Source organism: Salvia miltiorrhiza, chromosome 8 (assembly GCF_028751815.1).
Source record: "Salvia miltiorrhiza cultivar Shanhuang (shh) chromosome 8, IMPLAD_Smil_shh, whole genome shotgun sequence".
NCBI classification, from domain to species: domain Eukaryota; kingdom Viridiplantae; phylum Streptophyta; class Magnoliopsida; order Lamiales; family Lamiaceae; genus Salvia; species Salvia miltiorrhiza.
Genome location: NC_080394.1, coordinates 19,727,156 through 19,744,232, shown reverse-complemented (window position 1 = coordinate 19,744,232; position 17,077 = coordinate 19,727,156). Strand labels below are relative to the sequence as shown.

Sequence of the window (17,077 nt, the reverse complement as noted above, 5' to 3'; positions counted from 1 at the left end):
CTCAATTAACCACAACTAATCTTTAAATTAAATTTCTTCATTCTTCTCACTCATTTTTGTAGATAGTGCATATTTTTTCTATTTTTATTTAATTATGTTTTGAATAAAATATATAATATACGTCTTGAATGCAATATCATATACTTCCTCCGTCCGCCAAAAGTATTCCACTTTGACTGGGCACAGAGTTTAATAAAATTGGAGATGATGTTGATGTAGTGGAGAAAGGGTCCCACCACTTTATGAGATGTATGGTTGGGATTGAATTTGTGGTGGATTTTTTGTAAATAAAGAGTGTTTGTAAGGATAAAATATAAAGGTGGATGATCGGACCATAACTTAAAAAGGAAAGTGGAATACTTTTTGCGGACGCCAAATATAGTAATTGTGGAATACTTTTGGCGGACGGAGGGAGTATTATTTATATATCCTGTAGTTTCTCTGAATCAAGCGAAGTATCATAAATCTTTTGACCCATCCTGTATATTGTCTTTTTCGTTCCGTGTTCGAATAGAGTCTTAATTTTTTACTTGTTATTAGACGAGATTTTACGAAAAAAATCTTTCTAGGAGAGAACAAGCATTTCTTTTTTTGTTTGATGCGAAGAGACGGAAGAAAAACCCTTTTTTTCATTAAAAGGACCTTTAATTCGATACTTATTCCTCTGTCCACGAAACAAAGTTCTATTTGTCCACAAAATAAAATCCTATTCTATTTTTTGAACGTTTACACTTTCCCTTCTTTTCTATATTTACCATTTACCACCAATGGACCCACTCCAAATAATTAACTCACTCCAATTAAATCACTAACACTCTCCCTAATTATCCAACCCAATAATTAACCCACTCCAATCAACTCCCTAATTACCCAACTCAATTAACTCAATTTATTGACTGGAGTTAATGGCATCAAGACTAAATCTGCAATTAAGGCCGATGTAGGCCTAAATAATTTACCAAAACTCGATCATACTAAAATTGACGGAAGATTGTTAGTGATTTAGGGACAATGTTAGTGATTCAGTGTAATTTAAACAATTACACTGCCTCCCAGTTTCACTTGTTAAACAATTGTTAGAAATAGAATGTGATGCTATATTAAATTTAATTAATGACTTTCAAATATTGGAAAATAGCTATAAAAAAATGTTTCAATTAATAAACACAAAAAAAGTTGTGAAGATCTCCATTGTAAAGATTTTTTCCCAATAAAAAATTAACAAAAGTAATCAAGTATTATAACAACTCAATAATGCTATTTGCACAAAATTAATTTTGTCTAGATAAAATATGATTAAATACTTTAAAAATAAATTTATTTAAAATTTTTGGTTCATAATAGAAAAGAATTTAGTTAATTTTATTATTTTCTCCACATTATAATTTTTTTAATTTTTATTATTTCTAAACTACAAAAAAATAATTAAAATTAAAAAATGGTTAAAAATTACAAAAAATTACAATATGGAGAAAACAATAAAAGTAACTAAATTCTTTTGAAATTTGAACCAAAATTTTTAAATAAATCGATTTTTTAGTATTTAACCTTTTTTTGTCCGGACAAATTTTGTCCAAATAGCATTGCTCATAACCACTACCCATTTCTCATTCACAACACTTTTATCAGTTTTATTAATTTATGTGCTCAGCATGAAATGAGACTTTGTTTTGTGGATAGAGGGAGTATATGATATGTAAAAAATGGATTTTGATTTTTTTTTTAACTAGAGACCTTATTATAAACATTTTTAAGGAATATTATAAACATTTTTTATTTTCCTTCTTTTCTTAACTTTTTAACTATGTATTTATATTTATTTTATATAAAAATAATTAATAGGACATTATGTAAATATTATATATAGAAAAATATCATATTATATATTACTTTCTCCGTCCACGAAAAAATTGTTATTTCTATTTATAATAATAAGGTCCACACAATTCCACTCACATTTTATTATAACCCAAGTTGCAACAATGTGATAATTTTTTTGTGAACGAAGAGAGTAAATCAATATATAATCTCATTTGATATATTTAACTTTGTTATTTATAATTATTAACATGCATAATACAGATTGTAATTCTAGATATATTATAATCCCTATACATGAAATAACCGGAAAAACAAACCCAAATTGTTCGCGAACCTTATACCACAGACATGGGACCCAAAACCTGCCGTATGTAATAAATGATAGGTGGAGATTTAGTTAGTTAGTAGGTAGTAATTAGTTAGGAGCTATAGCCTCTAATCATACATGTCAACTGCCATTCTTTCTGTAATCAATTATCCATCTAAAGTAGAGGCTGCTCCATTAATGAGGAACCCTCATAAGTCAAACAAACCTCCACTCATCTGTCTCCCCAACTCACAACCCAATTCTTTTTAATGCTACATATCATGCTTTTCAATTCTAAATTTTAATTAAACTGAAATACCATTTTATGATGAAACTTCATATTCCTAATTTACACTTCCAATTAGTATAATTTGCTTTCCTTTTTTTTTTTTAAAAATATCTAAGCAGGGATATTAATTTAACCCAAAATCAACGAGTTGGTCCCACTATATAATAAAAATGAAATTAAGTTATGATCAATATATTTTAACTCTGAAATGAAAATAGTCTGAGCTTAATATGGTTGATTTAAAAATCGAGTGGATTAGCTCAATTAATCGAAATTCCCGTTAATTACTTAATTGATTTTCAAATTTCATTGCTTTATTTATGAATTTGATAATAATACTTTGTCTCATATTCTAAGACTAAGTTTATTAATGATCGATTACGTATGTCACGTCATTGAATAATTTTTAGGTTGAATGAGATCATTGATACAATATAAAAGTTTTATAATTAAGTTGAATTATAGGTTGTGTATGTCAAAAAAAAGGAGAAATAATTTTTTTTTATTAAAAGATTGAGTTGGTATAGATTATTGATACGGTTTGATTTTAAACTGTTTGCCCTAATAACAACAAAAAATTCATATAAGAAAAATATGTGTCTGATCTTTATTTCACACTTTATTTATTAATTATTAAGTGAATTAGTATATAATAATAACATTAAGCTTTTGCACTTTTATACGAGGTAAAGTATCTTGATTATGAAAATGTGATCTATTATGTGCTAGGGGTAATAACACCAAAATACACGAACTTTCGTATATTTCTGATCTTGCACATTAACTTAAAATCTTGTCTTCAAATACACGAACTTTCATTTATTTTTAATTGTGCACACGATGAAATTTTCAGTGAATGAATGTTAAGGTAGAAGTTAGATTTGTCTATGTGGCTTAAACGGAAATCTTCCTAAATGACATAGTTGGACATATGCAATTCCACTACAATAATACAAAAATGTATTAATGAATCATTCGCTGAAAATGTACATCGCGTGTAAAATAAAAGTGAAAATTCGTATATTTAAAAGTAAGATTTTAAGTTAATGTAATAAAATTGGTTTATTTTGGTGCTATTACCGTAATGTTTTATAAGAATATATTATAAGACTAGTCTTTGACCCGAATTGAAAATGAAGCGCGAGCCTAATAAGATAGGTCTCAAAATCGAATGAATAAGCATGCATACCATTTTGGGTGCAGTATTCTTAATCTTAAAGAAGGAACAATATTTGTCGAGCATGAGAGCCCTCCATCCTTATCTACCCTTATTATTATAATCACAATTTAACACAATAAAATGGAGCACCAACTCTTCTCCATACTAATCTGGCTTACCATAATCCTCCTGAATCTACCCCCAATTTCATGCTTTTCAAACGATTCATACACTAGATGCGGAGCTCCCTTCAACTGCGGAAAACTCACCGGAATCGGCTTCCCATTCTGGGGCCGCGATCGCCCGGCGGAATGCGGCTACGCCGCCCTCAAACTCGACTGCGAGAACGGCACCGCCGCCACGATCCAGATCAACGACGTCAAGTACCGCGTTCTGGAGTTAAATCAGGGGGAAAAAATCCTCAAAATCGCAAGAGACGACCTCCTGCAGAGCCTCTGCCAGCCGCAGCTCGCGAACACGACTCTGGATCCTCGGATTTTCGCGTATGCCTCCAGCTACGTGAATCTGACGTTTCTCTACGGCTGTCCCCCCGTCCATTTCCCGGTGCCCTACCCGTTCGAGTGCGCCGTGAAGGGGATAAAGGAGAGAAGCGGTTACGTAGAGTTCGGATCGCAGGTGTCGGGGACGTGCCACGCCAGCGTCGTCGTTCCGGTCAGCTATGCATCGTTATTCAATTTTAAGGATTTGACGGCGCTGATCGCTGAGGGATTCGAGGTGCGCTTTGCGGTGGACAGCGGCGGCTGCACCGACTGCCAGAGGTCCGGTGGGAGGTGCGGATATAATGATGCAGGGAAGAAGTTTGTTTGCTTTTGCTCCGATGGTTCGGCGGCGGAGTCGAAAACCTGCAGTGGTGGCTCGGCGGCTGCTCCTGGAGAGCCGGTCGGAAATCAGGGTCCTAAGGCTGCGACGGTGGCGCCGGCTGTATCAGGTACGCAGGTTTGGTTTTTAATTAAACAAGGTCAATGTTAGTTACTAATCAATGTTAACTTGTAATCATATGATTTAACATGAAAGCGCATAATAATAAAACTGTAGATCACTTAAATGCGGTAATGTAATGTGTGAGAGTAAAGAGATGGGGCAAGGCAAGCCAAGCCAATGATTTAGGTCTGACCAATGTTGACCGTTTAAGTTTATCGTCTCCGGGGAAATTGGTATCAACGCGATCAGAACATAATTTTATTTTTCAACTTGTTAAACGATAACAATGAGGTGATATAAAGTTGTAAAAATTGCGTGACAGTGAATTAAATTTGAAATTTCTAATTTCATCATTAAATCAAAGCATGCATATAGTATATTATAAAATAAGTTTTCATATGAACTAATAATGTAAAAAAAATTGATTATATATCGTATTAAATATTATTAATAAAAAGTAAAATCTATATATATTAAAAAGGCAACTCTCAATTTGAAATCAATTTCAAAATTGAGTGGCAATTTTGTAGTTATAATAAAATTGAAGGTTTATTTGTAATTATAAACTATTATTTTTCTTTTTATTTTCTTTTTTTATCTTCTTATTTTTTGTTTTATTTCTTTCTAAAATTTTAAAATTCAACTAATTATAAAATATTTAATATGCATATCAAATTAAAGATCACGATAAAAGCTTTAATTTGATATATTTTATATAAATATTTAATTTAAAATGTAAAAGTTATACTCTCTCCTTCTCACTTATCTTGTCACATTTGCTTTGGACACTCAAATTAAGAATAAATGGTTAAAAGTGTAAAGTGGGTAGGGCCCACTTATTTTATGTGTATAAAGAATGTATGAACCACATGCTATTTTTAAAAAGTGTCATTATAAATGGGACAAACTAAAAAGGAAAGTGTGCCAAGATAAATGGGAGGAAGAGAGTATTTATTTAAAGATTAATTTTTTTAAAAATTCTCTCTCCTCTCTCATCTTTTTTTGAATAAATTTATTTTTAAATTTATTTTTGTTTTTGTTTTTGTTTTTTTAACTTATTATTTTTGCCATTTCATAATATATATTTTTAATATTGTGTATTTTCTTTCATTTTTTTAAATATTTAGCTTAAAAATATTCAGTTAAAATTAATATTTTTTATTATATTTATACATATGATAATTAAGTTGTTATCGATTTTATATTCATATAGAAGTATAAAAACGTTTTCCGTGTATTGCACATGATGCAAATGCTAGTTTAATTAGTGTTAAAATTGTTTAAGTCAGAATAAGGGAAGCATTTGATTTGATGGATGAGATTAATAATATTGATAGAATTAAAGAATGATTAAATAGTTAATTTAAGGTGATAAATAGTAATTCAATTGAATAAATATATTATTCATTAGAAGTCTAATATATACTCTCCCGTCCATGATAAAATTTCCTAGGAGGAATTGACACGAGTTTTAACACGAGATTGTTGAGTGTATTGAAAGTGGTAAAAATATTTTGTAATTAATGTTAGGAGTGGTAAAAAAATGAAAAATAAGCATAAATAAAATATTATAAGAAGTGGAGTATATCCAAATAGTAATTAAAAAGAAAAAAAAAATGAAGAAAGATGAATTTAATAAAGTATATGATGAAAATAACAAATTATAATTAAATAATAATTATTAAATAATTATTATAAAAAATAAATTAAAATAAATAAATTTATTTTTTTAAAAGCTTGAAACTTAGTTCTATAATATTTACTTTCCTTATCAAAAAAAAAAAGCTGAGCCAAAGCCCTTGTTCATGTATTCTCTCCCACAACCTTTACAAAGTATAATCACCTATGATCAACTAATTGACTCGTATCTCTAGCTAGGTAATCAAACTTTTTTCAGTTAACTGCCAACCAACACCTAGACTCTTCGGTAGCAATTTCGATCCTTTATTATTTCATAAAAACTTATCTAAGCTACATCCAGCGCTTGTATAATGAATTAATGATTTTTGAATCATATATCCAATTTTTTTAATTTCATTTCATATTTGCTCATATTTTCCCTGCGGATATTAAGCATGTAAGGAAGAAATTATACTACAGTGAACCATGTAAAAATAAATCTATGATATGAAACACTTTATAAATAATATTCCAGTCCATCAAAAAATTATCATAGTTTCTATTTTAATCCGTCTTTAAAAAAATTGTCACTTCTATTTATAGTAATAAAATTTACACAATTTCACTCACATTTAAAGTGAGATTCTTATTACACTATTAACTTCACTCATATTTTATTAAAATTCGTGTGATTCACGGTGTGACAATTTTTTTGTGAATGGATGAAGTACATTACATGATCTATAATCAGCTTAGGTAGAAATCGCTCAACAAACCACCTCTTTAACTAGACGTAGACCTCCTGTCATGACCTACTACCAATTTCTACTTAAAAATGGTCTTACATCATTAGTTATTGGTTAACTAATTCTTTTCATTTTAATTTCCAAAAATTTAACAGTACAATAGTTGCTTACTCAACTATAAGGATTTCACAATAGTCTTTGAAGTAAGTACCTACTTTTAACTTCCAAGGAAATATGTGTTGTGTTTTAGCCAATAAATTCAATTGTTTTCTTCTGATTTCTGATCACACAATCCATGGTGATGGTCTTCTGTAGCACGTCCCAAAAACTATGACTCTTTTGATGAATTCCCAAACATTTTCATGGCTCTCCTTCCTTCGTGTTGTGTTCACCATAAAATTCTTAGTCCTTGTTCAACCCTCTGAGGTATTCAGCTCAACCGCAGAATTTTATCAGACCTGCGGCAACACATTCAGCTGCGGAGACACGATCACCGGAATTGGATACCCTTTCCGGCAACAAACAGATCCTACCTACTGCGGCCACCCAAATCTAGTACTCAGCTGCGACGGCCGAAACAATGCCACCACCATCGACATAATGAGCACGACGTACCGGGTGCTGAAAATCGACCAAGCCACAGAGAGCATGAGGATTGTTAGAGAGGATCTCATGGAAGGGCCCTGCCCCAAGGAAATGGTGAACACCACTCTCGACTACTCCATCTTCGACTACGCAGCTTCCTACACCAACTTCACGTTCCTGTATGGCTGCCCTGCCTCAAATCTTCCCGGGTTGAGCCTCGTCTCTTGTGGGAGCTCCGGGTACAGCAGCGTCTACGTGTTTCCCGGAACTCAGGGGCCTGGGAACTGTAATGCCAGTGTGATAGTTCCGGTGATTTTAGGCGGAGGATCGGTGAACACCACAAGTTTGAATCAAGTTCTGCAGCAGGGCTTTGAGGTGAGGTGGAAGATTGGCGGCAAATCTTGCAGTGATTGCACGGAGTCTAAGGGTCGTTGTGGGTACGATGTTGTGACTAACCAGACGAGTTGCTTTTGCTCTGATGCGCCATACGTTTCTGATACCTGCACAACGGCACCAGGTATGAGATTCAATGCCTTCTACTTGCTTTGAATCCAACGTTTAATAATGGTTGAACTTGAAAGCTTGAGTGATTCTTGAGATTGTTCTAGGCTTCAAGACTTCTAGTTGTGCAGCTGTCTGCGGATAAACAAACGGATCAAGATTTTCCCTTTAAATAGGATCCTTTTCTTTTAGTGTGCGTTCTCTTTTATTGTAAATTTATTATGGGAAAAGGAAGGATAAATAAAATTTCACCCTTTAAATCCTTCATTTCTTTTCCCACATTTCCTACTGGACCCTTATTCATTCCTCATTTACATTACAAATGAGGGATACTATTATCCTTCCAAAAATGGTGAAATTTTGTTTATCCTTCATTTTCCCATGATAAATTTACAACCAAAGAGAACGTAACCTTAGGAGTAGACTTATATTATTTGCTTTAGCGCTCGCCAAGTTTGAGAACCACGTGCTGTTTTTAGTTAGTAGTACTAAAAACTAAAAACAGAATTATACAATGAGGGAAAAAGAGCTTAGGTTTTTAAAACAATTGTTGATGGGAGTCGAACTGGGGAATATGAGATCACAAGTATTGGGTATAACTTTTTGTAGTTGAGGTGTTGTACCAAACAACTAATTAGAGGCTCTGAGCTGATCAGGTGTGATAATTAGTTGAGCAGTAAGGGTGGCGTAATACAGGTGTTGACGGGGTGGGTTCACAGTTGCAGACAATTTGAAGCAGTCCGCAAAATGAGACGGTGATGGTGCAGTTTGAAACCAAAACTATTGTCTTGGTTCGAGGCCGGGACAGTTCCCATGGACCACTGTTTGGGTTGTGGTTCCAATATTTTAAGCACTTGTATGCTTCTTGTCACCAACCCTAAAATAAGAAGTTAGTACCCCCTAGAATCCATGAGGTCCGCCAGGTCCGTCGACACGATCCAACGGGTTCGGGTCAACCCGATTGCTATAAGCCCTCCACACCAATTCCTTTTAACTCAATTCCAAATCCATCGGGATATTCTAACACCATCTCAAGTTTTTATTTATGATTTTCAAGTAATTGACTTTCTTTATAGCAGACGTCCTGTTCTTCTCGCATTGGAGTATTATTTAGCTTTCCTTTAGCCTTTAGAATAAGATATGTATATCTAGGCCAATTGAAACTCCGGTCCTTCCACGGTTAGATTTTTTCCTCTCTCCCAATCTGAAACTGTGACAAATGTTACGTAGACATGGTTGGCAAAAACAATATTAGTATTAGTATAAGAAAAGGAACAGCAGGGCAGTGTGTTTTGAAGTTTTGATTTTTGAGAAATATATGAGTTATTAGGCAGGCAATTTTTGACTAACTCCACCGCGTAGATGTTACCATCATCCCGTATTCAATTTGCGTGCATTCCCATTAACTAAAGTCCGCCCACAGAAGCTTCCATTTATTGGAAAAATGAGTCAAAGACATTAAACAAAACCAAACTCGGCCATGATCTCGTAACCAATTCCTCCTCTGAGCCAAAGAAGAAAAATGAATCAAGGGTTTCTCCTCCCGATGCTGGTGAGCCTCGTACTCGTAGTGATGAGAATCCCGGGCAGGGTGTGCCAAGATGATTACGAAACCTGCAGGCAGCCATTTCAGTGTGGAGACCAAACAGATATCCCGTATCCATTCTACGGGGGAGTCCGCCCAGTTTCGTGCGGCTTTCCGGGGTTCGAGATGAGCTGCCAAGAGGGCGTTCCCCTCATTAACACCTCACAGATAATCTACCGCGTCCGTGAAATCAACAACCAGACGCAGACCCTCACCGTCGCCAGAAACGACCTATGGAACAACACTTGTTCTCCACAACTCTTCAACACATCTGTAGATACCGACTTATACAGTCTTTACTCGGCCGCTAATGATCAGGAGATCACTCTGGTCTACGGTTGCAGTGGTCAGACACAATTCCCACAACCCAATCAGTTCAATTGCGATGCCACAGGAGAAATAAATGGTTTGGCTTACTTCACCACAATAGCCCTACCCCAGCTGCCGCCGAATATTAGTATCACATGCAACGGCCCTCAAATTACTGTTCGGCTCGATCAAACTGAGGCCGCCCGGTTGGCAACAAATCCCTCCCTTTCTTCATTGGAGGCATCTCTTCAAACTGGATTCTCGATCCAGTGGTTAGCGGATAACCAGAACTGCGAGAGCTGCTTGGGATCCGGTGGAGAGTGCGGCTCCAATCCATTGGGATCCTTTGCTTGCCACTGTGCTAATGGTACATTTGAATCCACTTGCTCAAATGCCCCCAACCAAAACGGTACTAATATATTCCTTCTTTTTCTCTGCTCCCAACCGCATAACTTCAACTTTTTGTTATATTAGATCGATTAATAACCTCTTTAATTGGATTTACATCTCAATTCCGGCATCCTTTAGCCTAATTTTCAAAATATACTCATCTGTCATAGTCTTCGCATTCGCATTCTCGTTTTTGGCGTGGCGGCTATTTCATCTTCTCAAGTTGACTAGTATATTTTTACCTCCCACACCCCTCGTTTCGTTTCTTCTTCTTCTTCTTCTTCTTTTTTTTAGAGAGAAAAAAAAAAAAACTAATTTTGTGCAAACATATCAAGAAATGTTCGGAAATAAAGGGAGGGAAAAAAGAACAGTTTTTCCTCCATTTTTGTTTTGAGAAGTCCATTTAGATATTCTCAACCGTGTTTAATTTAATAGTCAAACTATAGCATTATGTGACTTTCTTTTTTGTTTTTCTTTTTTATGTTTATACGAACCCAAAGCACTAGTTTTTATGCGCATCTCATACACTTATGTTTGCAAACCACACCATTATATGTTTCTTTGATATTAATTTAAATGTATTTTTTCTGAAGAATATTATTTTAAGTGTATTAGAAACATATAAGTAGGAGTAGAAAACACGAGGAGGAGGATAACCTCCCCTTTAATCACTTTATTAGGAGAAAATGATATCATGAATTCAGGGATTGATATTTGGTGAACAGCTATAGATGTTTTGTTAGCCATCAACATATTTTGTAACTGAGAAGATAATTAATGGTCTCCAGTCATGGTTTATTTGTAACGGGGACCAGTTTTAAAGAAAGAATTAATACTTTCGAAAATGCTATCATATTGTCAAAGTTTGTGTGCTATAAAAGTCAATAGGTGGGTCTTTTCGCGGAAGTTTGGCCTCTCAAGGTTATGTTATACTGCTAATTTATTCATTACCCATAATTAATCACATTCGAACTGAAAATATATGGTCTTTATTTTTTTAATGGATTCGAACTGAAAATATTATGTATTCCGCATATCGTCAAAATAAAGTATAGTCGAAAAGAAAATTGCTATGTCCAATTCTTCCCCAGTTCACTATTTGACAATAATCTATTCAAATTCAAAAACACAACCTAATCCTCCACTTAATCTAGTCTCTAATTTTTTTCTTTCTTTTTGTTTTGTCCTAATTTCTAGAAGAGTCGTTGAATTCAATAATTAGTCGCTCGTAATCAATTCCAATCAGTAAAAGAGGATTTTATTGAGTCTATAAGCTTCTTAACATAATTTACTAAATTATTTGAAATTTACAATTCTTTTTAAAAGTGTTTTATCCCTATATTGGAAGTATTGTTTTTCATCTTCTTTGCTCCAATGAGATTTAGGAGTTCAACTCATTGTAAAAAAATATGAAACCGATTTTTTATTTAAAAGATAGAAATAAGCATCTTATACTTTTCTTCAGGGATAGAATTTCCCTTACTTAAGTTAATCTAATTATAACGTTTTTATTACTATAATATTATTATTATTAGATCAATCATTTGAATAATTCAACAACTAATATTTAAGATAGGATTTAATATTTTAAAAACTCAAACAATATCATACTAGTACAATATTAGAAACTTATTAAAATAGCGTTTGAATTACCTTAATGAGAGATGAAATTTAAATTTGTTTCCTCAAACATATTGCGTTCATAATCACGGCCACTGCAGTAAAAACAAGAATAGCGGTCAATCGGCCTTCTTCCTTTTCAAAAACAAACCTAAAATGCCATCTCACCTCTTCACTCCATCCTTCCCTTTCGCCACCGATGCCGCTGACTCTCTTCTCTCTCCTCATCACGCTCGCCGCCGCGGCCTACTCCCAAACCACCCCCTCCTTCCCCAACTGCGACCGCACCTTCTCATGCGGCGCTCTTGTCAACATCTCCTACCCCTTCATCGGCGGCGCCCGCCCCTCCCACTGCGGCCGCCCCGACTTCGCCCTCACCTGCCGGAGCAACAATGTCACCGAGTTGACTCACAACTCGTTCACCTACCGAGTGTTGCTACTTGATCAGGCTCAGAAGCGCCTCGTTCTCTCCCGCTCCGATCTATACGACTCCACCTGCCCTTCCCAATTCCGGAATTCGACCCTCAATTCCACTCTTCTCTACTCCGACGCACCACGAAACGAGGAACTCACTCTGTTCTACGGCTGCAACGCCACCGCCATGACCATCCGGCCGCACAATCTCTTCAATTGTAGCTCTGGCAGATTCAATTTCAGCGACGCATATTACTTGGTCGGACCTGTGCCGCGTGACCCGATTTTGAGAATCATATATTGTAGTATGAGCATCAGCCTGCTGGTTTTGAAGGAGGTCGGCGATGAGCTGGCGGATTCGCGCCTGAGCCTTGGGGAGGCACTGATGCAGGGTTTTAGTGTGAATTATAGTGTTCCTGAAGAGAGAACGTGCTCTGAGTGCTATAGATTGAGTGGGCAATGTGGGTATGATTCTGTGACGAGTCAACTCGTTTGTGTTTGTGGCGATAGACCTTGTACTTTTGCTTTGACACTACCTCCAGAGGGTAGTCAGAGTGCTCAAGGTATTCGGAATTTCTGTTCTGATTAGCAGAGCCCATAGTTTTTGAGTTTTGATTTTTATCAATTTGTCTATATGTTCTTTCGGTGGAATTTATTGTTTGAATTTGTTTAGTAGTTTGATACTGATCATATGTTTCTGGATCTCTGTATTTAAACGTGCTTCTATTTTAAAATTACCTGTGCATTTCTGCGCTGTCACCAGCAAAGAGGTCAATGATTTAGTTTTTAATACTAATTTGGAATCTTTGGTTTCCATCAGCATCAACTGTTTTCGTTTCGTTGTGGGAAGTGGATGGGGTGTATGTTTGAAAACTTTATTACATAATAATGCCAAGGCAAGGCATCTGCTTCTTATCTCATTCTGCAACTAACACTTTGTGATTTTCATGGCTACTGCAGCGAATGGTGGTAACTCAGATTCGGCGAGGAATATCGGTATGTTTTCTCTTTTTATCTAATCTGATAGACATAATTAGCTTGAAAATTTGAAAGTTTTCCTGTTTCTGCCCACATCCAGGCCTTTTCATAGGTGGTGCAGTTCTTGCTGGTGTTGGCTTGGGATGGTTGTTTTTCTATTATAGGCAGAAGAGGAAACAGCGCCTTCAGCTCCTTGCTGCTGAATCTACTCAAACCGCGAACAAGGAAGCCTCCACGCCTCTTTCGAGCAAACACCCCTCTACGCCTCCTTCAACGACTAAGTTCACAAAAAGCATCCCTTCATATCCCTCTTCCAACTCTGACTTTGGTAGGGACAGCTCATACTTTGGGGTGCAGGTATTCAGTTACTCGGAACTTGAAGAAGCTACCAATAACTTTGATTCTTCTAGAGAGCTCGGTGATGGTGGCTTTGGTACTGTGTATTATGGTGAGCAAACAATTTCTTGCAACATTTTCATCAGATTCAAATGTATGAGCTCTCTGCTTACCTGTTCATTTCCAATACAGGGGTCCTCTCTGATGGCCGTGTTGTTGCTGTGAAACGGTTGTACGAGAACAATTTCAAGCGCGTGGAGCAGTTCATGAATGAGGTTGAGATCCTAACTCAGGTTAGACATGTAAACCTTGTGGCCCTGTTTGGGTGCACTTCCAAGCGAAGTCGAGAGCTGTTGCTTGTTTATGAATACATACCAAATGGAACAGTTGCGGATCACCTCCATGGGAAACGTGCTGCATCTGGCTTGCTATCTTGGCCTGTCCGGCTGAATATCGCCATTGAATCTGCTGAGGCGCTTGCATATCTCCATAAACGGGATATCATTCATCGAGATGTCAAAACCAACAACATACTTCTAGACAACGATTTCCATGTAAAAGTTGCTGATTTCGGGCTGTCCAGATTATTCCCAGTCGATGCTACTCATGTCTCGACTGCTCCACAAGGGACTCCCGGCTATGTTGATCCGGAGTACTACCAGTGCTACCAGCTCACAGAAAAGAGCGACGTGTACAGCTTTGGAGTGGTGTTGATCGAGCTCATATCGTCCCTGCAAGCTGTGGACACCAACAGGCACCGCCACGACATCAACTTGGCTAACATGGCCGTCAACAAGATCCAAAACCATACGTTGCACGAGCTGGTTGATTCTAGCCTTGGCTTTGAGACGAACACCACTGTGAGACGGATGGCTACGTTAGTCGCAGAATTGGCTTTCCGATGCCTGCAGCAGGAGAAGGATATGAGGCCCTCCATGGAAGAAGTGTTGGAGGGTTTGAGAGGCATCAAGAATGAAGATTTGAATGCTCACAAGGTGGAAATTGTTGACATTTTGGTGGATGATGAGACTGGGCCGCTCAAGAGCAGCATTGCGCCGCCGTCGCCGGACTCCGTTGCGGCGAACAGCTCAACGCCCAATTCTAGTGCGTGAGCTCACTCACCTTAATCTTTTCATTGTTTTCTTAAATGGATCATACTGATACGGCGCATTATACATATATTTGTTTCCTTTCATGTTTGTCTGTCTGTTTATGTAGAACGACATGGTTTTGATAACAAGCTTTAGAGGAATGTATATAGTAAATGGAGCTGTGTGAATAGTTAATAGTGTATTTAGGCCTCATTTACTTTTTTAGGATTAGGCTAGATAGACTGAATATGAAATAAATGTAATCGGATTAAATTAATATGTCAATTAGCCTGTACTCCAATTTTAATAGATTTTTACTTTTAATTTTTTTTAATATCAATTTTTCAGTGTCTTATTATTTTATTTTTTATATCAAATCATGAATATGTACCTACCATGCATTTTGTTTACTTGGAAGTGCATATAAAGTAGATATCTCTTTGTTTACTCATCTTCATTTTCTGTACATCTGTACATAACCCTATATCGCCTCAAGGCCCTCAATTACTCAACAAAAACCTTAAAAAACACAAATTTCCGTAATCACGATAATTGATACTAACAAAAGTAGAGATAAGTACAATTAATCACGAAACAACAAGGTTTATTAATAAAAAAGCATTTGATAAAGAAAATTGATTATAATTTTGATACAAACAAAAGTATAGATAAGTACAATTTTCGGACTGGGAGGGACAGAGGGAGCATACAATTAAAAAGAAAAATCAAATACTTCATTCGTCCACTAATTTGTGTCATAATTTGTCATTTTGGTCCGTTCACCAATTTGCATCCTAATTTGCCATTTTTGGTAACTACTTCCTTAACAAATAAATCATTTTTTCTTAAAAATCGTGCCCCTTCTTCACTCAACGAATAAACAATATATTTTTCCTTAAAATCTATGCCCTCTTCCCCTAGGACATGCATTGGTGGACAGATGGAGTAATAACAATCTATTATTAAATTGTGATTTTATAGAAAAAAAAAATCGAACCTAAAACCCTTGTAATAAATATTTTTTTTTTAAATGTAATCATATTATAATTAAATATTGTCATATATTGTACTAATCGATATTGAACTCAATCACAAATGAAAATTTTTAATATAATTTTAATATATTTTTAATAAAAAAATCATTATAAAATTTTATCTACCAAAATATTTAATAGACCTATTGTAATTTGACATGTGGCATCAAAAGGTAAAGAGTGAGAATGGGTGACCTGGGGCGGCAGAACACCCGGGTCACACCAATACCATGACTTTTCATTTATTTATTTTTTTCAATCTATTTTGTCCTATTATCGTGACCTTCCTCCAAAGTCACCGTTGGGGGTGGTCTTAGAGCATCCACAACATTTCTATGGAGAGCCACCCCTCCCACAAGAGAGACTCTATAAGATAGCTCAATAAATTTTTCATCTTAATTTAAAAAATTGAATTCTAAATAAAATTTAAAATCTAAAATTTGCATTAAATTTAAATTTAGAAATTAAAATAATCCTAAAAAAATTCATTAAAGACAAAAATTTAAAATTACATTATTTTAAAACATATTCCAAAAATTAAACTAGATATTTCATCATTGATGTTTCGCGATCTCTTCCAATAATCGGTTATGCATGGCTAATTCTCGCGGCCCCTTTCGTCAAAATGTCGATGATAAAAATTTGAGAGTCTGCTATGTTGCGCTTTGTTTTTTTTTATATTGTTGAGCTCCTCAATAACCTTTTCCATTAAATAGCCCAATTGCCCCTTTGTCGGGGGCTGGCGATGACTCAACTTTTTTATCTTTTTATTTGTCGCATTTTGCCTCCTTTTGGCCTATAGATCTAGTTGCGATGCTCGGCTCGAAGGATGTCATCGTATATCCCTCTTGGAGGTATTCTTCGTCCTTTTTATTTGAATTGAGTCTCATTGTTTGTTTGAAATATTTCTTGGACTTGTTGAGTGGTTTGATCATCACTCATGCCATTGCCCCAATTGCTTCAACATTTGTCGTAAACTGCCTCCCAAACTTTCACATTTTTTTGGACACATTGAAGGTGTGACTTGATGTGTTTGTTGTTGTGCGCTGGCGTGCCCAGATGACACATATATTGTAGCGCTTTGTGATCTCTTCCTAATAGATGAGCACATTTTGATCGGCACCCTTGACAGCGTTGAGGGTCGCCTCGACTTGTAGGGATCAAATTAGCTAGGTCTCTGGAGGGGTGTACCCGGTGCTCCTTGTCGTTGTCTTGGGAGCGGGGGAATATCAACTACTTTGTCATCTTGAACGAATGGTGTTTCGTTCAAGTTGATACCCTCAAGAACTTGAGCGTTGAACGTGTTCAAAGATTGAGACTAATGGCGAACCAAGTGTTGAATTTCCATTT

At 35.7% G+C, this 17,077-nt stretch overlaps 3 protein-coding genes across 3 annotated transcripts; all 3 read left to right on the top strand.

Annotated features, from left to right (window-relative positions):
- Positions 1-3,552: 3,552 nt before the first annotated feature.
- On the top strand, positions 3,553-15,033 carry LOC131001534 (LEAF RUST 10 DISEASE-RESISTANCE LOCUS RECEPTOR-LIKE PROTEIN KINASE-like 1.4). Its single transcript, XM_057927938.1, has 5 exons — positions 3,553-4,525; positions 7,330-7,986; positions 13,249-13,284; positions 13,367-13,714; positions 13,795-15,033. The coding sequence occupies exons 1-5, from the start codon at positions 3,718-3,720 to the stop codon at positions 14,712-14,714; spliced, it is 2,769 nt and encodes a 922-aa protein (XP_057783921.1). The 5' UTR covers positions 3,553-3,717; the 3' UTR covers positions 14,715-15,033.
- On the top strand, positions 9,378-10,443 carry LOC131001650 (LEAF RUST 10 DISEASE-RESISTANCE LOCUS RECEPTOR-LIKE PROTEIN KINASE-like 2.7). Its single transcript, XM_057928206.1, has one exon. The coding sequence runs from the start codon at positions 9,493-9,495 to the stop codon at positions 10,336-10,338; it is 846 nt and encodes a 281-aa protein (XP_057784189.1). The 5' UTR covers positions 9,378-9,492; the 3' UTR covers positions 10,339-10,443.
- LOC131001659 (LEAF RUST 10 DISEASE-RESISTANCE LOCUS RECEPTOR-LIKE PROTEIN KINASE-like 2.7) lies at positions 11,881-13,100 on the top strand. Its single transcript, XM_057928221.1, has one exon. It carries the CDS (start codon positions 12,074-12,076, stop codon positions 12,875-12,877), a length of 804 nt encoding a protein of 267 aa, XP_057784204.1. The 5' UTR covers positions 11,881-12,073; the 3' UTR covers positions 12,878-13,100.
- Positions 15,034-17,077: the final 2,044 nt, after the last annotated feature.

Bases quoted from the DNA above. Each gene is read 5' to 3' on its own strand.
- LOC131001534 (XM_057927938.1), top strand. From the start codon at position 3,718: ATGGAGCACCAACTCTTCTCCATACTAATCTGGCTTACCATAATCCTC. The intron at 7,987-13,248 runs GTATGAGATTCA...TGGCTACTGCAG, and splicing joins TACCTGCACAACGGCACCAG to CGAATGGTGGTAACTCAGAT. The intron at 13,285-13,366 runs GTATGTTTTCTC...GCCCACATCCAG, and splicing joins AGATTCGGCGAGGAATATCG to GCCTTTTCATAGGTGGTGCA.
- LOC131001659 (XM_057928221.1), top strand. From the start codon at position 12,074: ATGCCGCTGACTCTCTTCTCTCTCCTCATCACGCTCGCCGCCGCGGCC.
- LOC131001650 (XM_057928206.1), top strand. From the start codon at position 9,493: ATGAATCAAGGGTTTCTCCTCCCGATGCTGGTGAGCCTCGTACTCGTA.